At 43.5% G+C, this 27,249-nt stretch overlaps 1 protein-coding gene across 2 annotated transcripts; it reads right to left on the minus strand.

The window, feature by feature from the left end:
* gsk3ba (glycogen synthase kinase 3 beta, genome duplicate a) lies at positions 1–26,116 on the minus strand. Of its 2 annotated transcripts, none has more exons than XM_053440630.1 (11): positions 25,260–26,116; positions 17,754–17,947; positions 10,880–10,963; positions 5,204–5,314; positions 4,136–4,266; positions 2,911–3,017; positions 2,630–2,727; positions 2,401–2,496; positions 757–943; positions 472–570; positions 1–71 (listed from the first exon to the last, which is right to left on the minus strand). In XM_053440630.1, exons 1-11 carry the CDS (start codon positions 25,345–25,347, stop codon positions 1–3), a joined length of 1,266 nt encoding a protein of 421 aa, XP_053296605.1. In that variant the 5' UTR covers positions 25,348–26,116. The 2 variants fall into 2 exon arrangements, with proteins under 2 accessions (XP_053296605.1, XP_053296604.1); XM_053440629.1 differs by having other exon boundaries at positions 2,389–2,496.
* Between the last annotated feature and the right edge of the window lie 1,133 nt (positions 26,117–27,249).

The raw sequence follows: 27,249 nt of genomic DNA on the forward strand, positions 1-27,249 counted from the left end.
TCAGGAGGTGGAGTTGGATGCCGAGGCCGAGGCGGTGGTGGTGCTGGGACCTCGCTCTGTGCTGCTGCCATCTACGGTCAGGAAGAGGAGATGATCTTAGAGCGACAGAGACACAGTGAGAGCATAAGGTAAAAGTCTGTGTTTTCATTATTACGCAGACTTTACAGCAACTGCACTGGAAAAAATGTAAAGCAGGGAAGGTTTGTTTCCTCCTGCAGCCACTGCTGTGAGCTCAGCTTCAGGGTGGACTCACACTCCCAGGAGTAAATAAGTGAAACTGACTCAGTAGTATAGGTATGTCCATGCTTTCTGCTCAATGTTAAAAATTGTATAAAAGCATAAACTGCTCAGAATGACTTCTAGCATGATGTTAGGAACAAGGATGAAACTTGTTTGCACACTGGCAGCAATAAAAAGCCTCAAGTTTAGCCTCAGACAACAAGTGGCCAGTGGAGGAGGCGTTGCTCTAACCTGTGGTGGCAGAGGTGTTGGTTGGGGTGGAGGCGGAGGCCTGGCTGCGGGCGTGGGCCGGGATGAGTATGGAGGCCAAAGAGGGATTACTGGATAATTCTGAAAGAAAAAGAATGAGATATGATGTTGTGTCTCTGTGACTTTTGTAAAAAAGGGGAAAGGCAGGAAAAGTTTGAAGTAAAAAGAGGGATGTAATCAGTTACATTAACAATAATAAAACTGACACTATATGATACATTTTCGTCCTCTCAGAAAATGGATCTGTTTGAACTTCAGTGTTCATACCTTGGGTGGTGAAGTTGAAGAGGGAGGGCTTCTCTCTCCCGTTGGGCAGCTTGACGTTGGGTTCGCGCAGCTCGTCAAAGAAGGAGTGTGCGCAGGCCTCCAGGGGAGTGAGGCGGGCCGTGGGCGTGTACTCCAGCAGACGAGAGCACAGGGCGATGGCCTCGGGGGGCGTGCGCGGCCGGAACACCTGAACACCAGTCAGACACAAAGACGGGTGTCAAAACGGAGATAGTACGAGGTATATTCTATTTTTGTCAAGACATTTCACACACACACACACACAACAAGTAGATGTTTCCTCCACAATGGTTGAACTGATCTAAATGCTGAGTCACATGTAACACGATGAAGGTATATGAATGAATGAATCTGATTGTTGCAGCAGTGAACAGTAGTAAACTGATTGCAGTAACAGCGAGCGACCACAGCAGGGAGTCCAATAACCTAACAAGAGAGCCTGCTGCAGCCTGCTGATTGGATGACTCTGTTATCCAATTGAACAGCTGTGGGTGGGACTGCTGAGGGGGAACCAGGTAGAGAGAAGGTCCCTGAATCTTTTACTGACAGATTAATACTTCATATAACTTAAAATGAAAGCATTAACCATGAGAGATGGGTTCATATGTCATCATCAGACTGAAACAGAGAAGAGAGTAAGGAGCGGCTGAATGAGCAGGGACCAGCCATCTCATATGTATTCAGGCGGCTGTTCAGATTTGCCCTGAGGTTTCAAGGCTATGAGGAGGAGGTTTTACCTGAGATGACACGGGTTCAACACCACAACCCACCCTACAAACATGTTGGGCAGCATTGTTCAAGTGTTCCTGAACTCACAGGTGCTTGGGACTTCACAATTTTTTTTCGAAAAACGTCCATCTATCAGGTTTTCATGTCTTTGTGCTACAGATTGTTAAGAACAAAAGTTGGAAAACATTCTCAGGTTGATGGACATTTTCTTTCCCCAGCCGGTTTAACCACCAAGGGCTGAACACAATATTGTGGCACAAGCATTTTGACAGGTTTTTGACAGGACCGCGGGAACAAGAAAAGCTCTAATCTAAAGTTTTCTTACATTTTTTCATCCACACTAAATGGGAAACCTTTGCATTCATAAGACAATTTGAAAAAGGAGCAAAAGGCCGTTTGATGAGAGTATAAAGCTGCCACACTGAATGGGTAAGAGCAGAGTTCATACATTGAGCATCGTTGTGAGTTCAGCAGCTAAAGCTGTTTATCCCCAAAAATATAGGAGCTTTATTTGTAATAGTTTGAAGGTTAATTTCTCTTTTCTTTTTGTCAAGTAAGCCTCGTTAACATTTGCTCACCGAGGATTTTAATATTGTATTAATGAGACTTGGCGATGGGGTTGCACACATATATGCAAATCTCATCAGCCACTGGCTAATCGTGAAGGAAATTATGTAGTGTGAACTTAGCTTAAGAGCTTTATTGCAACTGTTTACAAATGTATTATTCTATATATTTATCCTTCTAAAAACACGTGGGTTAGTGGGACAGCAGCTGTATTGGATGGAGGTGATGTCTATGGAGCAGCAAGCAGGTATGTGGTCTCAACAAGCATGGAGAGATGAGGTGGCGGTGAATCTTAAAGAAGTAAAAGGGCTCCTGTACCTGTTGACTCACCTTAGTCCAAGGATGTGCCTTGATCTGGGGGAACTTGAACTCGGTGTAGTTGGGGTTCATCTCACGGATCTGCTCTCGGGTCGGGGTGCCGAGAACCTGGACAGAAAAAGATAACAGGCAGAACACAGCGTTACATCTCCTGTTTACTTCTTCAGTCACCTCAGTGCTGTGTATAGAGGGTTTTTACTCCATGTGAACCCCCCCCCCCCCCCCCCCCCCCAGTCTTTACCTTGATGATTTCAACCAATTGATCCACTCCACTGTCACCAGGAAAGATTGGCTGCCCTAGCAACAGCTCTGCCAGTACGCAGCCGGCTGACCACACATCTGAAGGAAGAGGCCAGTCAATGACAAGAAGAAGAAAAGGAAACAAATACGACACCAATCTACTGTTGTGATGCCAAAAACACATAACACGTGATAATGTTCTCTTCTCTTTGTCGACTTATTAAAATAATGAGTAAAATTCAATAACCCACTTAAATGTAGTGAGAGCTGGAGTCAGCGTACCTATACTGGAAGTGTAGTCAGTGGCACCAAAGATGAGCTCAGGGGCTCGATAGTAGCGAGAGCAGATGTAGGAAACATTTGGCTCTCCACGGACCAGCTGCTTAGCACTGCACACACACAACAATAATAATCAACATCATCAACATCATCATCATAGTCATCAAGAGCATCAACATCCTACTCTGTAGCATTTTGGCGAAAAGAAAGGAAATATCGGCCTAAGGAAAAGCAATGTAAATAGGATTTGCATGTGTGAACTAAATAAAAATTCTGCCTGCCTGCTTATTCCAAATGACACTGGGTAGTAGTATCAGTTGTTACACACATCATTACCCATTGGTCTGCAACACAGACTCTAACTTGCACAAGTAACATAATTTGGAGCCAGTCTGTGCGTGGTGATCGAGGGATGGACCAATCGTAACTCAGTCTCAGCTGTCAATCATGACATTTCAACCCATTTTCATAGCATTAAATAACTAATTAAAACCAAACTTAATGCAAAATCCACACTTGCACAAACGTCCTTGAGATAAAAACTACTTAACCTGACAGACAACTTCTTTGAGAGAAAATTATCCCTTAGTTTTTACTTTATAGTTTGGCCCATGTCCCATCTGCTAACATGGAGGGGTATATTGTATTTGTATGACCTAATCAGCAGTCAAACATCACAGGGTGATCGAGGCGCTTTGGTGTCATATTTGGGGAGCTGTCACGTCGACCATTTTTATACAGTCTAAAGTCTACAGGGTCCATATGTGTCAGTTTGATGAGCAAAGGAACAGGTCAGCAATTTGAGGAAATACACTTCTGATCGATACCATTCTCATATCTGTAAAATGCCTATGAGGATACAAGTAGCAGCCAGTTAGCTTAGCTTAGATTAAAACCTGGAAACTGACGACTCAGCTCTGTCAAAGGATAAAGGAATCTGCCTGCAGCACCTTTAACTTCGAAACATTTTAAAGTTGGAAAATCACTTTATTGCAGAATAAGCCTGGAAATGTGCAGGACTATTTCTTTGCAGGACACCTTGTCATTACCTCATATATACCAAACAGATAAGAGTGGCATTGATCCTCTTGTCTAAGACTCAGCATAAGGTGGAATAAGCATTTTTTCCAAAATAATAATAATAATTCACACTGCTCCTTCAAATGCCAGGAAAAGCCAGCTCACAGTTGAGTAAACTCCACAAAGTTGTGCGTTCTGGGTTGCTCACCTGCCAAAGTCACAGAGCTTGAGCACAGCGGTCTCCGGGTCCAGCAGCAGATTCTGGGGTTTGATGTCCCGATGGCAGATTCCAAACGAATGGATGTAGGCCAGGCTCCTGAACAGCTGGTACATGTACAACTACACGCACAGAAACAGGCACACACACACAGGTTATGACTACACAAACAGCAAGCTCAGTTTTCATTACAGGGTTTAAGTCTGGACACAACCACTCGAGAATCGATTTCAGCCCAGTCAAGTGTGTAATGTTTTATCAGCAAATGTTTAGACGACAGAGTCACACGCCGCTTCTTTAACTCCTGAATCTTGTTAGTCAGGCCGTGTCGCGATAAAATAAACTATTTTCCTGCAGCTGCATGGTCTGCTTCTTCCCTCTGATTCAATCAGAGGACTTGTTATTTTGGTGGACGGTGCACTGGGGTATATAAACTGATCCATATTTCATGTTATACATGTTGATCTTTCATATACACTTTTTAAACTACTCAGAATTTAAAATAGTAATGTATTCCGACATATGTGGAATTAAATGGAGCAAGATGAAGACAAATTTATGTTAAAACGAGTAAACGCATGAAAGGTCATCTCCTCAAAATGTCCATCTTTTGCAGTGTGGAAATGATTAACTGTGGGGTTTTGTTTCAATGACTCCACTGTGATTAGAAAGTTAATGTCGTTTTGCGATCTCAAATTATTCTCATATTTGTTTCACATATCTGTCAGTTTTACAGTGTGGAAAAAAATAAGTCATATTAGAGGTGGAGGAGGTTAAGTTTACCTTGTTGGGTAGCTATCTTGCTGATTCTTTACCATATATATATATATAAATACATATTTTCATAATAAAGTAAATTTATTAATTAACCTGAAGCAGAAGCAGTGGTGATACCTGGTCAATTAGCCTGATTAATAAATTAAGAAAATGAATCTGGACATAACTGATTCTAATATTAAAATACAGTGCGAGATATCGGTGAAATATCTCCCTGTTCTTGTTAATAAATGATCAAATATATTCTGGCCATGATGGTTACAGACACACACACTTTGATACCTTGACAAAAACCATGGGCAGGGTCTGTTTGGCTCGGCTGTAGTGTCTTGCCACTCTGTAGACAGTCTCAGGAACGTAGTCCAGGACCAAGTTCAGATACACTTCATCTTTCTGTTGGAGAGAAGCACAAACAAGAACAAAGAGGTTAAACCATGTGCACAAACACAAACCAGGTGAATAAAGCAGAAAAACTGGAAATTGGGACTTTTGCAGAAAAGCAAACAGAAGAATTAACCCCTACAAGACGCCCTTGTAAGGCTACAGATCCCAACGAAATTCCTTTTAAATAAATTGAATAAAAATTACATATATGATCTATATATGCACACATTCATGCACGTCTCCTTTATTTTTCTTTTCTCTCTCTCTGTCTGTACTCCCTCTCGTTTCTCGTTGTCTAGTGTGTCTCCCTGATGAAGGAAGCTGATACAACTCATGTTCTCCTTCACAGCACTCGTTTCAATGTCTCACTGCAGGATTCGGCCCCTTGCATCTCTTTCCTCTCTCTAACTGGGGATCCATTGTACAAGGCTCTATCCCAAGGGCAGGAAACACACAGGCATGCATCATGATGGCCTGTACTCCAACAGCGGCCACAGACAATGATATCATTTCCTCATTTCCTGGTTGGACGAGGCCCGCCTTGGAGGGCAGGGTCGTGCACGTTTGACCCTGAAAGGATGCTGCATCTGAGGCTTCTCTACCCAATTATTCCAGGACTTCCTGTTTGAACGGAGTTACTGGGTGTTTCTCGTGAAACTATTGTTCAGGAGATTTAAGTCACGACCGCAAACCGCACTCGTGCTGAAATGCAACAGTTGGGAAATATTTTTAGACACAATGCACCTTATAAACTGACAAAGGAAGTTACCCTCATACTCAGACATCCTCAGTCATGCATTCACAACTCGCCTGCTGCTCCTTGATAGTGCGTTAGGAGGGAGAGCAGCAGACGTCAGATGACACATTTGGACTGGGTGACGTGAAGAATACTTCCTCTATCATTTATGCGATCTTTGACTGGGAGCTGGTGTGGGGTTTTTTTTGTCTGATTTTAAAATCAGAATATTCTACTAAATCAAATGATGCATTACTCCATCTCTCCCTACTTTGCCAATGACACCAACGCTGCTTTCAGATAGGCACTGAACTTAACACATTCTCCTGACATTTTCTGGAGGGGCTGAATCTGAAAACACAAATGTACGAGTTAGTTTTCCTTTGTGTGGGAAAAGTCTTGCAGGAAACATGTCTGCAACATAATGTGTTTAATGGACCTGGAATCTTGGAGAGCTGGATTTCACCAGTGGGGAAGAGAACGTGTGAGTGGCCGCTGTCGATGACCAGTGTCCGACCAACAAACACACACCTGTGAGACTTTCTGCCTCAGGATAATAAATCCAGGCTTTCAAATTAAATTAATAAAATTGTTTCCCTGCTGTTCCTCTCTTCCCCTTTCACTTGGTTAGGGAATTGGTTCGTATCCGCCTCCATGTGTGAATGTGTGAACAGTCTGCACAACATGCAGCTTCGGCGGTGAACAGAGCTGGTCTGCCGAGCGCAATGAGCGAGCTGGACCTGTGAAAGCTAGACCTTTAAACACACACCTCTGTCACTGCTATCACACCAGCCCCGTAACACCCCTGTCTCTCCAGTAACCACGTGTGTATGTGTGTGCGTGTGTGTGAGTGTGTTCGGTTGTGTGTGCGAACAAGCCCTTTCCTCCTTCACTAGCAAACCTCCCATTGATAACATTTGTGACGGCTGCAAGGCCCTGCTCCGCCTCCCGCTAGTGCCACCAAAGCTATATTTAGCCTAGCAACAGCGATGACTCACTTCCTGCCTCACTACAAAGCCACTTCCTTGGCTTGTTCCCAGATGGTTAGCCGGGCGGGGATCTGATTGGCTTCTCACTCGCTCCCCGGCTAAATAATTCAGCCTCTAATTTGCTGAGGAGATCGCCTGCGCCTGAACAACGGCCTCAGCTATCCATCAACGGCAATCACTGTTATGTCATGTTGCAGGATTGACGGATGGAAGCGGTGCTGTGTGGAAGTCACAGCTGAGCTGGACGCAGCATACACGACAGTTTCTACAAGTCTAGTTTATGTGCTTCATGGTCAGGTGCCCCTTGTTGAGCTTGGCAATCATAGTTGACAAATTACATTACATTACAAGTCAGCACTTGACTTAATGCAAATGGCAATCCAAATCATTTTAGTCATTTGCACAACAGTCGGTGCTAATGAATCTGTGAAATTGAGAAGGATGACAGAAAGATTAATGAATGAGGACAGATACAACACAATGCACATCTGTGAATAAGCCTATAATATGAGTCATATGAGACGCATACATGTCATCTTATACACGTGTCCCTTTTCTCTCACTGTTTCAGCAGCTCTACAGACCAATCACCACACCTTACTTAAAGACTAGACGCAACCATATGCCGTCTATTAACATGTGGAGGTGGTCATATATTTTGGAGTACATGTCCTGTATGTAGGGGTCTGTTTCATAATCCCTTATATTAAAGAACCCAATAGGATTTTCACCACTGGAAGGACCCAGGGCAAAACTGTGCTGCAGTCTCTTGCAGCACATTTCCTCCTCCTCTCTGTGAATAATAGTATGAACCTAGTCATTTTATTTGCCCATCACATAAAGTGTATGCTTACTATGTATTCATGCTCGCTATCCTTTCAATCAAAAGGACAACAGAAGGGACTGGAACTTATAATTATAGTTTATACTCTGTTTCAATGACCAATATTATGAGACAAATTTTCAGTTAAATCGCAAAAAATAATTGCCACGCAGAAATACTGAGGCAATGAGAGTATCTGAGGGTTAGGAGCCAGGAACGGTTGCCCTCTTTGCCCAGCTGCTAATCCAGCCTAATGTGAGAGTTCATTACATCAAACATTCAAATGTAAACAAATATATAAGTTCTGCAGGACAACTGACAAAAGGAGCTTGTTCTTCAATAGGTAAAGAAAATAGACACAGACGGGTCCTCGGTATAGAAAGACAACAAAGGCTCCACTCAAGGCTTTAGAAGACTAAATACCTTTGTGTTATATGCTTTCAAATGTAATATTCCTAATTAAGTTGTATTTATTTTAATTTATTGGTAATTTATTTCAGCACAGAGTCATTGACACACTGGGATCAGATGGTGTGACGCAGTAGGAGGACTGGTGGGCTCTGAGTCTTTGCAAGATAATTAAGCCCAACAACACGTGGGTTTATATCTTCATGCCTTGAGTGGTTTATGAATCATAATTAACGTTGATGAAATAAATTCAACAAAACCTGAGAAAGAACTGAATGTTGGAGCAGAAATAAAAGAAGGTAACTTAAACCTGCTGCCAAGAATGGTGTGTGACAGAATATTGATTTGTACATCAGATTATCAAACTGTAGCTGAAAGCAAATGTGTGCAAATGTATGTGGATGTGATTTGAGAGTCAATAAAAGCAGAGGGAAACTGTGTCAGCTGAATGTCGTGCACTCTTGCTCTGAGGAGTTGAAAGTCAACCCGCTATTTGCTAACCTGCCCACGCCGTTTGGTGCAGTGGCCTCCTGTTTGAACAGTATAATACAAGTGGTTAAAGGGTAAAAGCAAAAAGGACACCGTGTGTGTCAAGCACACCACATGTAAGTGGTTACATAAGACTACCTGTGCACATGCTGACGGCTACAGTTGCAGCAGTCCCGGGCCATCTCACAGCTGCACCCAGCATGACCCTCACATCAGGACACCAGCAGCACCGGCATACACTTGACCTGACCTCATCTTGACTTTTCGTCAGCCTTGATTTCCCTTTTATATCCATCAACTTGCCGGCAACTACATAGTCGTCCACCCACCTCTCTTTCCTAGTGACATTACCTTTTCCCCTACTTCACTACTCTTTTTTTCCAACGCAGGGCTCTATGGGTGGTAAATCCCCACACCAACATGGTGCCAGTCTCCATAATTAGCCCAGAGTCATACGGTGAGGGGGGCGGAGAAGGGAGAAGAAATGTATACATGACAGCAGACATAGGAGGGGGGGTTTAAAGGGTCTAAAGGTGAAACTAATCTAAGATGCAAACAAGAGTAGCAGATTATTAAAAATCATGTGATTGTGAAAGGCAGGCTGGGACGGAGTAGGGCTGCTCAGTGTGTCAGTATACCAAGACGGCGCTGCCTGCCCAGTGGTTAGTGGGCTCATGACATGACAAGAGGGGTGGGAAGACGGTGGGGCTTAAAGCGTGGAGGGGAGGGATTCTTTAGGCTATAATTAACCAACACCCTCCAGTCCAGTAGACTAATGCCCCCTACCCATCTTTTCCCACCACTCAACATCACCACCACCCTATAATCCAAGACAGCTTTCCATGGCCTCAGCTAGTGTGCGACAGGGAAGCATTCCTCAACGCAGAGTCATGGGTATAGTCCCAACAGCCTGTGTGCCAGCTCCATGTGTGTCTATATTTGACACATGGACCTCTGGCTGTTTGTCAGCTAGCTGAATGACATAGTCCAGCCTTGTAGTCTCCAGGGGAAGGGCCGAGGGTTGACGGAGATAGACAGAAGGCCGAGAGGGACTTCCCTGTCATGATGTACAGTATGTACTAATGTAAGGCACCACAGGCCAGCAGGCAGACAGCTGAGGGGAGATGGGGGCAGCACAGGGAATATTGAAAAAATAGGATAGGCAGAAATATCCCAGGAAAATAAAGACAAACTCTGGCTGAAGAGTAATGGAGAAAGTTAGAAAGTGCTGTGACCATGAGAGAAAGCTAAATTATTGGACTAATCTCAATGCTCACTCACTTTAAATACCCACTAAGCTCAGGGATAGGGTTGGGCATGGAGGTTCCAATCTTAAGGGAGGATGCAAAACTAACCTGACTAAACACCTTGGTCTGCACGGTATCCAAATTAACGAGAGTAGAGGTTTCAACGTGTTGCGCCGGTCTCCCTCTCCCTCAGAAACCCAGACATCCTCCTCAGTCAACCCTCAGCCAGCACCTCATAGCAATCGGGTAAGTGAAAATTAAGTAACATCTGTCTTACCCTTATTCTGTGTTGTTGCAAGTGCAAGTGCACCAGCAACCCACACAGACGTACCTAATCGTCTCTCATCAACGCCCACACGCTACAGCTCTCTAAACTGTAAATTAATCGACTGTTGCTGTGTTGTCACTTTAGCAGGTTTCAATGTTACAGTTACACTGCATTGAATGAATAAAAGAAACAAGATTTTATTAAATCATGTCATTCGACAGCAACTGCTTGAAATGTTTTTCCAAGGTCCATAAACTGAGGTCAGCTGTGAATATGAATACGGCTTGTGTAAAGGTTTATAAAAATAAATATTCTTTCTGTGAAATTTTCTGGTCCAGCCTTTTAAAGAATCGAAAATGAGAATCAGTAAGAACTGGAAGAATCAAAATCATTAAAAATCAAACGATACCCAACCCAATATATATGTATATATACCCTAGTTTCCTTCTTCTCATTTGGCCTAAAAGTGCCTGAATAACATTTTTTCTTGGTGACAAAAATTACCTCGAAAAACTCGACACTATCTTCTCATCGCTGAATTGAAAGTGCAGCACTTCATGCGGATACAGTTAAAATGAAGATACCAGAGGGGGGAAAAAACTCAGTGAGCTGACCTTATCACCACTGGAGTAGAAGAAGTAACGCAGGCGGACGATGTTGCAGTGGTCCAACTTCCTCATGATCTGCAGCTCACGGTTCTGAAAAGACAAACAAACATAAAGGACATGTTCAATTTAAGATTCAGACATTTAATGCGAGTGTGTGAACATTGAGAACTTGTCGTTGGACCCAGAGCACAACGAAGGGCGGTTTTATATAACTGTTAGACACTTGGACGTGACAATAATCTGGAAGTGTTAGGTGTCAGCAAATCAAAGTCCAGCAGTAATGGTTGCAATATGGCAATATCGAATGGTGCTTAAAAAACCTGCATCACTACGTCTCATGACACACACAATAGAAAACACACATCCTACTAATAATCCTCCCGAACACAAAATCGTCTTGTTGTCAACCTCGTCACTGTCACAAACTCAGCGCACTAGATTGTAAGGAATGAGAATTTGGAGGGAAAAAAATATGAAGTTGGTAGCTGCAAAAGAATGTTGATAAACAGGAAAGTGGATACTCATTCTTTCATGGAAGATCGGCTCCCACAGGATAGAACATGACGACGTGATTATGCAGGATGTGAGAATAATGTGTTCAGCGTACTTATTGGTCCAATTCAGTCTTCACAGAAAAAGGTTGTGGATATGGACTTTTTCAAGGACAGGCAGGAATTCAAGCATTACATTAAGGTAAAACAGCTCCATTATAGCTCACCCTGTCACCCCCAGTGCATTGTGTGTTGAATTTATATAAAGTGCTTGTGTAACATTGTGCGGAGTGCGGACTCACTTTAGACACTGCGACAAGAGGATGCTCGAAAAACAGAAATGGAAACAATACACCGACAAAACCGGTCAGTGGTAGATTCATATATTAATATATTAATATACATATTATTTTTCTGAATATCAGGGTATGCGATTTACATAAAATCAACACCTGTTTCTCCCTCAAATTTGCATAAATTGAAATAACTAAGCATAATAAGCAAGCTAACATAATTTTTTTCACATCTGTGCTCAGTGGTTTCTGGGAGCAGCGAGCGATTTCCATGCAAGAGCCAGCTCCTGTACGGAAGAAGTATAATAAGAAAGAAGAAATCAGCTTATAGCTCACTACCGAGCATATTCAGGTGCATGTACAGCACCACCTGACACAGTGACTCACTAGTACGATAACTCACAGGCTAATTTCCTGCTTGACAGACTGAGCCTACTGGCTGAGAAGCAAACTGCGTGGTTGTCTGGCTCATTAAAAACAGAAAAGCCAATTGAGCAACACAAAAATATTCAACCTACACAATGCTTACCGTGGTTTTCTGGACTAATACAGTTTCAGGATGTGCAATTAACTAGGTGACCTAACCGCTAGATCTAATTGGCTAAAATGGATGACATGGATTTTGGGGGCCGCTGCTGATATTCGTGAGTTTAAAATTTCACATTCTAAAGTATTGGCTGATAGATAGATTTGAAACAGAATAAGCAATGCTTTCCAATATGTCATTATCAAACCCTTACAGACAGAGAAACATAAATTAAGCTTAATATTTTACAGGTTAACCATAAACTTTACAATAAAAAAATTTAAAAAAGGAGAGATTCTATTTTTGTTTGAAATCTTGAGTGGCTGACAGGCTGACGAGCTCAACTACCCGACTGTCTGAATGTGCTGCCAGCTGACGCACCGAGTGTGTGACTAATGAGATCCCCTGTTAGGTGGGTCAGGTCCACACTGGCTGGTGCAGGCGGATATGCTGTTGCTCTTCAACACTCTTTACGAGGATTTAATTCACACTGTCATTTTTTTAACAGAGCAGAGTGAGTCGACTGTCCACCTACACCCCCTCCATCCTGAAGCATTGACAAGCTCCAACACGTACAGTTCACACAAACCGCCCTCTGCTTTTTCTCACCACACACAGACACACACACACAACCCTCAAATCATGAAGTGACATCATAGCATGTGGGTCACAGTCCAGCCATGGAACCATCGAGCGCTGCAGGCAACGCCCTCGTCTTCTTGCGGAGTACTGGGGAGATTGTTTGAGGTTGTGTTTCACTCTGTGTATATGTGTGTGTGTGTGTGTGTGTGTGTGCGTTGCAATGTGTGAGAAAGGTGGTACCATGTGGAGGAAGAGCAGACGGGCGGTTCAGTGAAGCCCTGCTCAGCTCCAGTTATACTGCAGTCATTCCTGCTGACCTGTCATCCTCTAGTGTGTCAGCAGAGCAGCAAGCAGAGACAGAGAGAGGCAGAAACGAGACAGATGGAGGGGGGAGAGAGTGAGGGAGAGAGAGAGAGAGAGAGAGAGAGAGAGAGAGAGAGAGAGAGTGAGCGAAAGAGAGAGAATGCCCCAATTGCAAGCTGCTAGGAGTGCCACACCTGAGCGCTTCAATCTGCAAGACTAATCCACATCCAGTTCCCAAAAAGATTAACAGCAGAGGGCAATCTCACAACAACCCAATACACACGCATAGTCTTCCACTTATAAAACACTTACTGTTCAGTTAGTAAATTACATGAAATGCAGAGAGTGGATCAATCTCAGAGGAAAAGGTGATATTCATTGTCATTAACATTGCTAATGGTCGATGTCACAAAGGTATGTGTCTGATTCACTCAATTTAAACTTGCATGTTTCTGGTAGTATGTCCCTCAGTACTTTGGCTGCCCTGTCTGTGGTCAGTCTCAAGTAGAGTGTGGATAACTCGACTTTGGAAGTGACTTTTGAGTTTGGGTCGGGCTTTGTTAGTTTTCTCTTGGGCTCAAGACATGTTCGGACAGAAAATTGCGGCCAGAGCCTCACTATAGTCTCAACGCCCTTCAAATTTAATCAAACAAATGGACACTATTTTCAGCTAGTATTTACAATGTATTCAAAGTATACCATAGTTTGCAACTTTATCATTGACGTGGTTTTAATTGTGATGGGATATTTAGCTACACAAGGTTGTGACTACACAAACAATACCTGTTAAGCCTGAAACATGCTTCTGCGACTGCGTCTTTTCACGCCGCTGTGGCGCAAGACTCGTTGTCATCCATGCTTCCCCAACCGTTGCGCGTCTTACAAAGCAATTCCGCGCCAGAACACTAGGCGGAGTAATGCTTTTTGTCGAAGACGACCTGAGAGATGCCTTCTTTGTGGGTGTGGCAATCGTTGTTGACTGTTTATTTACCTTCTTCCAGTCGTGTTCTCCATTACAAACACACGGTGAACCATGGCAGAGAGTGTATTCACGATTCGAACCGAACAACAATTGATTGTGCTCATATTTTCGGACCTCTTCCGACAGGAGTTCTTCCCGGTTGTCCATTCTTCTCTTTAAAATCTTCCGTTGTTTCTGCCTGTATTATGGGGCATGAAACCGGAAATGCAGCTCCAGAAGGGATGTAGAGCAGACCAATCACAGCCTTGCGGGCTGAGTGAGCTTGCGGAGCTTTGCCGTAAATTTTAGAAAAGTGGGGCGACGCCCGTCAGCACGTAAGAAGGGATACATAAGCACGTAAGGGACCCGGAAGGGCTCTTGCGCTTACGGGCCCATGAAAACGCAGAAGCATGTTTCAGGCTTTAGTCCTAAACATTTATTGGTTGGTATTTCTTTACTACAAAAAATATAGACAAAAAGCAATGCTCCATAAGAACAAATACCAGAAATGCTCTCACACTGTGCGTTAATTCATATGTGAGCATCCATTTTCCAATAGGCATGTGATCCCTCAGATGGGAGACGAGAAGAACCCATCCCATAATGCACCAGGAGCCAACTGTAAGCCCACCAACATTGTCTCACACATTCATCAGCTACACAATAACACAGATCCTTTTCACATGATTAGTTCAAGGAAAAGGAACAGTAGAACGCAGGTGTTTGGTTGTGTGTTTGCGTGCAGCGTGGGTACATACACTCGACGGCGCATGCTTGGCAGTCATGTGAGGAGTCTTAGCTGTCGTTTGCCAAATTTTTTTCTTGTAACAAGCTGTTCAGAAGGACAGGCCGAGGGTGTGTGTGGGAGCAGTGAGACAGAAAAGCGGATACACAGCAAGAGACTGCCGAGGTCGAGGATCTGCTTTAAAGAAGAGATTGAATGATCTTTATCTGACCACTGAGCAACCTGCTAGTGTGCACCAACAACAGGCAGGATATGACCTCACCGTGGTCCGCCTGCAGTCACAAGTAGAGAGAGGGGGGGGGGGGGGGGTATCCCTAACAAAGATTGCACATCTTGTGACAGATGGCTGACCCCCCACACCACAAAGGGACCTCATTCATATTGTCTAGTTTCGGCTAGCTGTGGACCAGCACCTGCTGAAACACTGTGTTGAATCTGCATGAGGCTAAGCCCAGGGCAGAAAGCTGCTCAAGTATTTAGGTGAACCGGTTGGCTCAGCGCAGCTTTCCCAGGGTGAGCGAAAAAAAACGCTACAAGCAAACACATGTGACTTAACTTCAGAAACTCACTGTAGTTATAGTTTGTCCTGCCATCCCCCTTCATTGTCATACTGCGCTTACACACCCTGACCCTCCTGAGTCAACGTAAATCAATCTGAAGGAGACAGCAACTTACGCTCATAGTGGAGTGAGAGTGAATCCGGTGCACATTAAACACAAATGTGTTACTTTTCATCTTTACTAATTTAATGGTTATTTTCATGGGGATAAGTAGATAACATGGCAGTGGGTTAATATCAAGAATGTATTTAACTATAATAAATTAAATTTGAGACCAATGTCATTAAGACATGAAGGAATACCTGAGTCTTACAATTACTAACACTACCCCATAACTGAAGTCGCAGAGTACAGAAGAATCCTTCAAACTCCATTTTATCTCTCAAACTACTGGCAGAGACAATAGGTAGCAACAGGTTTTCCCACAGCCAATCCAAGTGTACTGAGATAAATTATGTAGATGTGTTTGTTGATAGTTATCAGTTACACTTTGCTCTTGTTAAAGTGCTAATATCTGTATCATTGAGAAACAACTATTACAAATGGAGATAAACTATGCATTTCACCAAAATATTTCTATTAAAGTATGAGACAGAATATGTAATATTTGAACGCATTTAAAACTTTTATGGCATACAATTTAGATTACAAAAGGTTTGCCTTTTTCGACCCCACGGATAGGCTGCATGGACACCCAGTGCTGGAGGCTGGACTTTGTTGTGTTTGGACAGAGCCGGGCATTACGTTTGTCATCTTTGTGGTAAGCTAAGCTAACTGGCTGCGTGGTGTAGCTTCATTTTTTGCATACAGACATGAGACACGTGGTTTTGATCTCAGCACTGAAGACATTTTTTAAGAATATACAAAGAGGGAAACCTTTGACCTCATCAGTTTCTGTTCTCTGAGCTGGAAATATGTGTACAAACAGAAACTGTGCAAATGCAAGGCAGGTTATCTAGGTTTTTCAAACCACATGAGGATCCATTAGAGTCATGCATTGTATTGCATCATCTTGACTGTGTGCCCTGTTCATTAAAAGCCACGGCACGTGTGATATTAACTGAGAATTAACTAATGTGTGGAGAGCTCAGTGCAACCCGGGGCATACCGTTCATAAAAAAAATAGCTTTGTTCTGCAGCAGTTGGATCCTATGAGGCTTCTCATTAAAAAACGCATTCGGTTCTCAAGCCTCAACCACTGGCGAGTGGGGGAGTTGATAACGCGTCTCAAGTGTGACACGCAAACATTTAAATACCAAAAATAAATCAAACGTAGAAGACGCCGATGAATATTGTGTAAAAAGTTCGGGGTGATAAAAGCTGTCAAGAAAATCATGTGATCTACGCAGCGGAGTTAATACGTAATTTCCTGCCTCTGTCTGCTGCACCCAGCTGCTCCACCTCTCGCCTTAAAAATGTGGGGGATTTGTTGCTGTTAAGAATGCGACTTTTCAGAGAAACTCCCGCTGTGCTGTGCATGTGTGAAAGGCAGTAAACTCTGTTGCCAATTCTCCGTGTTTACCGGCAGATCGTGTCTGAAAATGGCTTAATACTTGTTTATTACAAAAACGAGATATATAGTTTTCAAATAAGGGGACACATGCCAATAAGTGTGAGTAAAGAAGTCTTTTGCCCCACGGAATGAGGATTGCATGCATTGCATCCATTCCAGACAAAAGCCAGTTGTGAGTTTTTCGACCAGTGGAAAAAGGGTTTTAAACTGGACCTTATTCAATAATATATACAAATCCTGTTTCACCTTAGCCCGATCATGTTGGGCTCCTCTAACCCTTAAGCCTTTAAAACTTAATGAGAATCTTAACAGCTGTCCTGCAGGCTTTAAAGTCTCAGTTCTTTTATCTGTGAGCTGGAAAACAGCAGCTGGAAAACAGCAGCGGTAAAACCGGCGGTAGCCCCCCCACCCCCCCACTGACCAAAGGGACAGAGACAATGTCGCCCCAGCCGAGGGACAACAAGGCCATCAGTCAAATCTATTCAAAGACCAAGAGTAGGATTCCAGCGGAGCTTTGCTTGGTAGGAAATATTTCCTCAAAACTAAATCTGACAGATGAGTTAATGGGTTCATGTTTGTTTTTGGATGAGGAGACCTTCCTACCACTACCGTATACAAACAAATGAGAAGAAAATACACTCATCTCAGTATGAACGTGTCAATAGAAAAGTTCTGAGCTCCTTTTGTTCGGCAGATTCTCTGATCTCACTGTTCTTGTGAAAGATCACTCCATTCATGTCTCTCCCAGTTACTCAGTCACCTTCATTGATTGAACAAACTTCCATTCTGGTTACGTAACAATGTAACATGCAGCTTTTCTCTGTCCTTTTCTTATCTGTTATTGACGAGTGACAAAGTTGAGTAAGCTGAAAGATAATGTGGATTGTGTGAGTGCATGTTCTTTACCTTAAACCTCTTGTCTTGCAGGACCTTCTTGATGGCCACCAGCTCTCCGGAGTCGCAGAGCTTAGCCTGGTAGACGACGCCGAACGAGCCGTTGCCAATGACCTTGGTGTCTGTGTAGCTCACCTCCTGTGGCCGATCTGGGCCTTGGCCCGGAGTGGCCACAACTGTTGTTACCTTGCTTCCATCCTTATCCCCTAAAAATGGAGAGATAGAAAAAAAAACAGATGCTCAGAACAAGGTAGTGATTTTGCAAAAATCAAAACAGACAAGTTGAATACTTTCCCAGAGCCAAACTGCTGCATCTAATGACGAAATTTGACAGTTGACCTTCTCTGCTGTCAAATGTCTTGGCTGAGATAACCAGAACAATATGGCCTCCTTCTTTAGATCCAGCCAGTTTAAACCCCACTGGTTCAAGCAATGCTTCCTGCAGCTGTTGTACTAATCTGCTCCCAGCTGACTGGTTGACTGAATGTGACTCATGTCTGAGCTGATACCGAGCATCTAAGCTGCAAATATGTCTCAAACAAATACTTCAACTGTTTGAACACCGTGATGAAATATGATTGCATTGACCTCCTGACACAACAGATCTTTAATTTTTTATATCAGAAAGCATTGGTGCATTTCTGCAAATCAATGCATCAAATAGGGATTAGTATAAAGTTCGGCTAACTTTCTTGATCCATCCCAACAAGACAAACTCACCATCTACAATATATACACGGACCAACGCAATACCCTCCCTGCCTATTCATACCTGGCAGTTCTCCATCTCCATAATAATGTAAAATACCTCTTTAATACAGATATATCCAACTATACCGCCATTTACTTTGCCACCTTTGCTTAATTACAGTGTCTGATTTTTAATTGCATGCCAGCAACCCGGAATCAAAAGTGTGATCCAATGTCTCCACCCAGCTCTCCCTTATACACAGACATCCATTTCCACTACTGGCATACAGGCAGAACAGTTATTACCCCCATTCCTAGATTCTATCTTTTATAAGGAACAGTGAGGCGTAATTAAGGCACAACATTTTAGTGTTGAACAGGCTGTGTAAAGGAGGCTATAGGCCAAGCATCCACCACACTATGCGACAAATCCTCAGAACACCACCTGCATCCCCTCTAAATCAATATCCCTACTGGAGGGACTCATGTCATATTAGTGTACATCTCCTCTACACAAACAGCTGCAGAACAGCGTTGCATGTTCTAATTTAGGTGAGTTGCTGAGACAGAGGTGAAACACATTTGTCAACAGCCCACACTCATGATGATTAGTGGATTAGTGCTGCTTAATAACCGTGGCATGGTGTTATTTAATGGAAATGTTATGCATCAAGCTGTGGTAGCAGACCACCTTCACATAGAGGACACGTGTGATCATCTCGTGCCGACTTCTGGCAAACTCCCAGTATACAATCAGAGTGTGTGTGAGTTTCAACACCGACACACATCACAACATGGTTAAATAAACATCCATGGTTCATATTTAACACTAGAAACTAAGTCAATCTTTTGTCTGAGACACTAACTCAGGGGACAACTGGTCTGATCCATTTTCATACCCATTGGCTGGGCTTTTTTTGAAGCAGGGGCATTTTGGACACACACAGTGCTTTCATCAACACACACAGTTTCACACATTGGCGAAAGGAAATAAATGCCTTTCAGTATCAAACCCAGAACCATACAAAACCCCCAAGTTAATATGATTATGTTCAAAGAATGAGGCGAATAAGGGTGAGAGAAAGGTGTAGGGTTTGCGATAAAGAGGCTTAACTAACCAAGCCTGACCTGAAGCCAACAGGCATTTGTTTCGTTTTTTTTAAGAGGCCGACCCAAGCCCAAGATCAAGTAGATAGCCCAAACCCTGCATATCATTTTCAATTTTTTGTCCAATCCAACCGTCAGATCCTGGTGGGTCCCAACATGCTCTGCCGGGTAATCACTCTAATTTGCTCTCCAGGACAATGTCTAGAAAGAGAAACTGAAGACGGATTCCAAAAAGACTGAAATAGACTTTCTAGGAGAGAGAGAGCGAGAGAGAGAGAGAGACGCCTCTGTACTTCCTCTAACTGTGAGAAAAGTCTGTATATGCACACATACACAGCCCACAGCGAAGTCCTGTGTGAGACTATAAGGAAATAAGGACTGACCAGGCAATCCAAAAATAAATATTTGTTGCCTTGTGGGTGACTGATGATGAGGTCGGTGTGTAGTGTGACCTTTCACACACTAATCTGCTGAAGCTGGAAAATCATTTTCATAATCTTCAAAGATTTCCTTTCATTTTTATACAGATAGGGAAAATTGTCATAAACACAACCAGTGAAGGATTATCTTCACACAAAAGTCAACCAAAATTGAAATGAATCATTGAATCATTGCCATGGTTTATCGATCGGCCTGTCACAACAATAGAACTGGCGTGACAAATCAGCACGATTTAATGTATGTACGCCGTATTACTCAACTGGAAGTGCGAGCCAGGAGACAGCTGCTGGGACCTTTAGCCAGAGGCACCAATAGTTAATTCGGGTCACCAGGCTAGTTCAGGTCACAACTGAACACAGCTAATGTCCAAACAACACTATTGTTGAGCAGTGACAGAACACATGTGGGGTGTGGATATCCTTACACAAAGTAAGCAGTTTTGTCTGTGGTACAAAACTGTGTGGGCACGTTTTTCCACGAAACAAAATGAGGAAAACTGACCAATGATCAAATAAAGTAACTTGATTATAGGCTTGTATGAGGGTAAATAAAGTGTTGAATGATGTCCTGAAATTCTCCTTGTGACTGTTTTAATCTGAAATGTGGTTGGGTTTTTATTTCTTCAATGTCGCACATGGAACCCTCTTTTCTGCGGAGACTCTACTAAGATGTTAGCAGAAGCATTTCAGGTCCATATCTTCAAATCTTTTCTACACATTTGCAAATTGAATTCTATAAGGAGCCATTTTCTTTCATTGGTTTATTATGGATCAGATACAATTGCAGGCTTTCAACCTGTTTCTCAACAGCTGTGGACTGCAGGTCAAAGTGGCATCTGTGAAGAATGTATGAAGAGATTTGCAAAATTCCTCAACAGCAAAACAGAGTGCAACACAAGCAGAAGTGCAAATACATTACCTTGATGCGTGCAGGTATGCACACACACTCACCCTCGAAATGTTCCACTACTATTGCGATGCCGATTCGATAATCTACTTCATTGTTGGAACATCAAAGGAATGTCACCGCTGATACATGTCAGGCTTGGCTGAGCAGCGCTTAAATCGAGACATAATGGTATGAGTGTATCATTGACTTGACATGACATGGATGCATGGATTTTTAATTATCAGAGTGGTGTGGAGCCTGCAGAGACGTGGATGTCCAGTCCTGCCAACACATTGTCTACACCCAGAGACTGATCATCTCCTCGTCTCTTTATCTCCACATGCAGCTTTCCTTTAAATCTTTTGTGAGAGAGATTCTTCACTAATTGTCAACGTTTCATGAGGAATCAGAGAGCGTAATTAGTTCATTTTGTTTCTATCATCATCTGCTAAATGTCAGGAAGGGAGGGAAGGGAAAGAGGGAGAGAGAGCCGGAGCTTTGAAATGCTAAACAAGACACTTATTGTTCTTGGCCAGCTGCCTCACCCCAAAAAACAAAACCCAAGGGTGCTCATGTGAGCGTGTGAATGTATGCATGTATATGTACGTGTGTGTGTGTGTGTGTTTCCGTCTGCCTGTGTGGGAGGGGTAAGAGTATTCTCTCCAGAACACACTGGCTCCAGCTGCTTGAGATCACCAGCCAAGTTATTCACAGTGTCTGTGTGTGTCTGTGCGTGTGCGTGTGTGTGTGTGTGCGTAGCAGTGCGTGTGTAATGTGGATGTGGTGGACAGGTTAACACTCAGTGACATACAGAGGAAGAAGACAAGAAAAAAAGCTCAGGTAGATAACAAAATGGTAGAATATTTGAATAGCAAAGTCTATGAATGAAAATTCTTATTTTAGAAAGAAAATGCCAGAAGATAAATAGTCTATTTAAGTGTCTGTTGACATTTGTTGATGAGGACACCATGTTTTTCTATAAAGAAAACCCTTACAAGACAGTTGAGTCGAACTAAAACAAAAATTGCTAGTTACAGTTTAATTTGTCATCCTTTGTCTTCCATAACAGAAAACGTATAAACTTTAACACTAGAATTATTTTTCTCACAAAACAAGCAAATTTAAGACACTGCCTTTATCTGTAAGAATTTGTAAAGGGGTAATTTTCTTTCTTCTTTTTTTGGGGGCCGATAAGATTAATTATTGGTTGTGTTCGCGCTGCAATTAAACACAAATAAAAAAGGTCAGAGATACATGGCATCTAAATCTATATTTAGAACCATTTCTGAATTTAATTAGCCAGAGGTAAAGGGCAGTTCCTGACATTTCACTCAGAAGCACAAAGACAGCCCCAAAACTCAATGTGTCCTTCACCATTTAAGTCCAGAATAAGACGATACATGATAATGTTACAATAACGAAAGCCTATATCAAGTATCATACTACGTTACTCACACTACATCGAGGGGTTGCTTCACCCAGTCCTACATCACAGGTTTCATTCAAGTCAACAAGTGCAGCTGCTTTTATTATGGACACATGTCGACCCACAAACCTTGAGGATCAGTGTCAGACTCTTCAGCAATCATCAAACCAGTTCCTGAATCATGTTCATCAGCTGGACAACAAACAGGAGTGGTCTGATCATTTCAACTAGCACCTTTTGTCCGAGTCCTTGCCACAATTTAAATGGATTGTCTTTAAATATTGTTGCTTAACCACTTCACTCTGTGGCTACATCCGTATTAATGGGTTTTTTGTTTTAAACCTGGGCTTGAAACTAAAATTATCTCTGTCTAAAATGAGCGTTTTAGGTAACGCACCTGAAGACTCATACCACGTGACCATTCAAGTACACTTAGCATGTGTGTGCTGTTGCAAACAGGAAGCAGATCTTCTGCTCTGCAGCTGGTTGCTTGGTTACAGAAAATACGAACAAAAGCAGTGATGGTGAAAAGTTAAACGAGGGATTTCCTTTGTTTTCATTCAAACCAATAAATTGGTTTGCCATGCAAAGTTATTCTGTTTTTGTAAGTAAAGTATATTATTAGTCATTTTCAGGCTGATTTAATGGCAACTTCACAGGCATGAATGGCACAGAATTGTCTGATTAGATTTCCATTGGACCTATTGTAACAAACTGTGAAAACCAAATGAAGATAAATGATAGAAACAGCCAAGAAACCCACCAATATCAGCTCCCCAAAGTAGCTTATTTTTATTTGAACACAAATAATCTTCATAATGTGTTCAGTGAGCAAACAAAATAAGAGTCGAAAATGAGCAGACTTTTCCCTTTAAAAATTCAGTTTCTGTAAAATGTTCCAGCTTCTTGCGTGATGTCACAATCTCTATTTTATTTATTATTATTATTTGGTTTATATACACTTTACCTCAGAAAGCTCCTGAGCCGTCACATCCTCTACTTTTCTCTAGGGGACTGAACACCACCTGCGTGTAGGAATACGATTATTTAACACCTATTTAATTGGACGATCCCGCTATAGACTTCAATGACTGATAACGATGTATCGACCTACCAGATGAGCCTCTTGTAGAGAACAATATTTTCAGGTTTCATATTTTCAAGAAACTAAGGCAAAATTGTCTGGTGTAAAACTGGTGCAATGTTAAGTCCACAAGGTCAGTCAGGCATTCTGGAGCTAATTCAGTAGATTATATCTACACAATAATTAGGCCAAAGACTCTCAGATCTCAGTTGAGCCAACTTACTGACCAGCACAACACTTCGTAAGGGGAATAGCATTTTATAACATCGCCATGAAGGATCCACACTGACACGAGCACACCAAAGCTTCAACACCCATATCTGGGGCAGGAGAAGTATTGGGTTAGGGCTGGGAGTGCTTCTGTGCGCGAGTGCGTGCGTGCGTGCACCCTGGTCCGCTAAGTGGTTTTCAGTGCCAAGGCCCAGAGGAGAGCCTCAGCCTCAGGCCTCACCCCACTAACACACATCATGACAGCCTCACTTTTTCCGAACACACACCCAAGATGTGTCTGCATTGCAAGATAAGAGTGGCGAGGCTAGGTAGGTAGATGTGTCGAGACAGGACAGTCATTAGTCATTAATACTGTGGATTTAACAGTTAATGATTCATCATGCTAAACTAGGACCGGCTAATAAACTCACATTTAACCATTATTATAAGATAAACTTCTAAATTTCATATTTCCATGTAAGAAACTAGATTAAGTAGATTTTAATAACTTGAATTGGGGCTGAGCAATAAAACTATCACCACCTAACGGAATATGATTTTGATCGATGGCAATATAATAAGGGTTCAATAAATAGCAATATATATTGATTGTGCATTGTGTAAGCAGAACTAGGAGTTACAACAAACAACTGATCTACCTCGGATTTGTTTCAAGGAGTTTAAAACCTCAACATTCACTCAGGAGCAAAAAAATCTGGTTTTAAACATTAATGTGACATGTATCGCGATAATTATCGATATTGACGATATTAATATTTGAATCTGGATATCTTTTTGGGCTCTATGCAGCTAATATGATATATATAGCCCTAACGTGAACTTACAGTATCTGCAGTCTATGACACCCACACATACACACCCTGTGATAAAATGCGGTAAGTTGAGAAAAGGGAGACATTTGAATATCCAACATGAACTGTCAGATGAATGAGTGTAACAGGGACGGATAACAGGGATGTCACGAGGGGGAGACATTTAAATAGATTTGTCTGTGGACCAACACGGCAGCCTCCCTTATTCAGCAGGTACAGGCCTGGGCGGTCTCGTGGCTCCATCTCTGCAGCCAGGCTATAACCGGCCTCTTGCCTAGGTGCCGCTTCATGACACGGGGTATGGTTTTGTCACACTCCCTGACAGACGTCCGATTTCGACACACAGCACGCAGGATCAGCACAGAACCGGCCCCTCTCCGGGATCAGTTTCCCCCCGAGTCAACTATGGGCGCACCTTCCGCTCTGACAGTTGCGTAACAGACCGGCCCTATCGCTTTAACCTTATTACGCATATGGTCGGCGATGTGTAGCAACACCGCCGTGAGATCCGATCAAGGCTGAACAGTGCGGTGATCCGACCGCATTGTGCGGGCGAAGAAAGCGGCTTGCCTTGTGGAATCTAGGCCGGAGCCGGTGCTGCCTTCACTCCCGGCCACGGCACTGCCCGGTGCGGCCTGCTAACCCCGAAGCAGGCGGTGTGGCCCCCGGGGACCAGGCGGTGTGGGCGAGCCGTGTGCCGCTGAGCACCGGACAGTCTCAGACACTGATACAGACATGCAGCGGTGCTAAAGCTAACACATTTGAGTGAGGGGGGACATGTAGCCCACACTGGGGCCTGGTGCATGCAGAGAGGGGTAGGCTACTAGAGGTGTACTTACTGCTGACTTTCATGCTGCCGAAAGCGGAGGGCTGCGGCACTGGTTTGCAGCTCTCCGCGAAGGATGTGGTCCTGGGCCGACCCGACATGATCCAAATCCCCGATACGTTTCTCTCGACCTCCGGGAGACTGTGACTTGCTTAAGCGGCGGGGCTGATCGATTCGCAGACCCTTCTCATCCAAAGGAGGACTGCCAGTAAATGAATAATGTCACAGTAATGCACAGGGTGGTCAGGCAGAAAGATACCCCTTTATCCCGCTGGTTCCTAATAAAACGACCCTGTTCTGTCTCAGCAGCGGTCGATCAGAGCATCGTCTCCTCTTTATATTCCAGGTTTTTCTCAGCGGGCCTTAGCAGACACGTCTCCGACTGAAATAGTCATGGATCTGGCCTCTCCCTGTGGCCCCCCGGTTAAAACCCGACTGCAATTTTTCCTTCTGGAGGCAGAATCAGTTTCACAAAAGATGAAGCGGGGCTGGGTTCGGATAAATCGCGGATAAATGCGGCGTTTACGTGACGATTCGGGGACACATGCGGCTCCTCTTCATATCCCGATGTGGAGGCTCAATGATCCGGCTGCCATGGCGGCTCCTTCGCTATATACGCTAGCCTACAGAAGCTCCAACGGAAAATCTGCCAGTGGACACGGTCTTCTTCGGCGGCTTCACGCTGGCTCCACAACCCGCTCTGCCGCCGTCTTATTTCGGCGTCTTCACCGAGGCCCCCGGGGCAGCGAGCTCCACAGAAAACGACGGACTCTGGACGAACAGTGCGACGATACCCGATTTCTTTTTTTATTCCTTCCCCATAGGTTTCGGTCTCGCTGTCTTTGTCGCGGCGCACATAAGCTACGCTACTTCCGTACGGGGCTACAGGGATAGCTCCGCCGTCGAGGGAGGCGGTTCACGCTGCTGACGTAACCCGCGACGGAGAATAGGAAAATCTGTGAACGCGCAAACGTCGAATCTGGGGTGGCTAGTTCAGCCAATCAGGGAGACTTTCCTTCACCAATGGGCGTTGACCTTATTGCTCTGAGCCAATAGGAACGCGGCTCTCCAGCACCACATGGCCCAATTTGCTTGGCACCGCCCTCGTGACTTCTAAAGCTTTTTTCCCAGTGCCGCCACAGGGACAAGGGGCGGGCCTGCACCCGGGATTGATGACTCCGTCGGCCAATGGGAGCTCCAGGAGCGGCCTGTCAGTTCAGGCGGCCCCAGCTGTCACAGTGCACCGGTGCTCATGCAGCACTGTTGCTATGTTAGTCCCACAAGTCCCCCCCCCCCAGTCCCTCCTCAACACTTTTAAACTCATATAAGTCATGATCATGTACGTGGGAGTATGTGCATGGCCGCCCCGTCACAGCAGCTCTCTAACCGGCTCAGTTTGATCTTTACATATTTATCTATGGGCCCTTAAAGCAACACTATATGCAACTTTTACTACATTAGAATTTTAGAATATAGGGCAAGATGGTGACTGTCCCTTGAACATGTCAAGGTCTTCTGCACAATTTAAAGGGATAGTCCACCGTAAAATGAAAATGCACTCATTATCGACTCACCACTCTACTAGTGGAGGGGTGGGTGAAGTGTTGCAGTCCACAAAACCCTTTTGGAGTTCCAGGGGTAAAGAGCGTTACAGCCAAATCCAATACAATTGAAGTAAATGTGGACCATTTCTTCGAATGTAAAAAACTACAAATTTGACTCGAAATGACATCATGTGCTTGGTCTATATTTTAAAAGTAGCGGTCATTATGTTGGATTTGGCTGCAAGGCTGTTTACCCCTGAAACCTCAGAAGTGTTTTGTGGACTCAAACACTTCACCCACCCCTCCATCGGCACAGGGCTGAGTAGATAATGAGCCAATACATTTTTTTTAATGGACTATCCCTTTAAGGCAACACTATATGCAATTTATTTACCTTCAAATTTTGAATATAGGACTAAATGGTGCGTTTGCAGGTCTTCTGTGCAATTTAAGATACCA

The sequence above is a fragment of the Pleuronectes platessa genome, chromosome 14 (assembly GCF_947347685.1).
Source record: "Pleuronectes platessa chromosome 14, fPlePla1.1, whole genome shotgun sequence".
Classification (NCBI taxonomy): Eukaryota; Metazoa; Chordata; class Actinopteri; order Pleuronectiformes; family Pleuronectidae; genus Pleuronectes; species Pleuronectes platessa.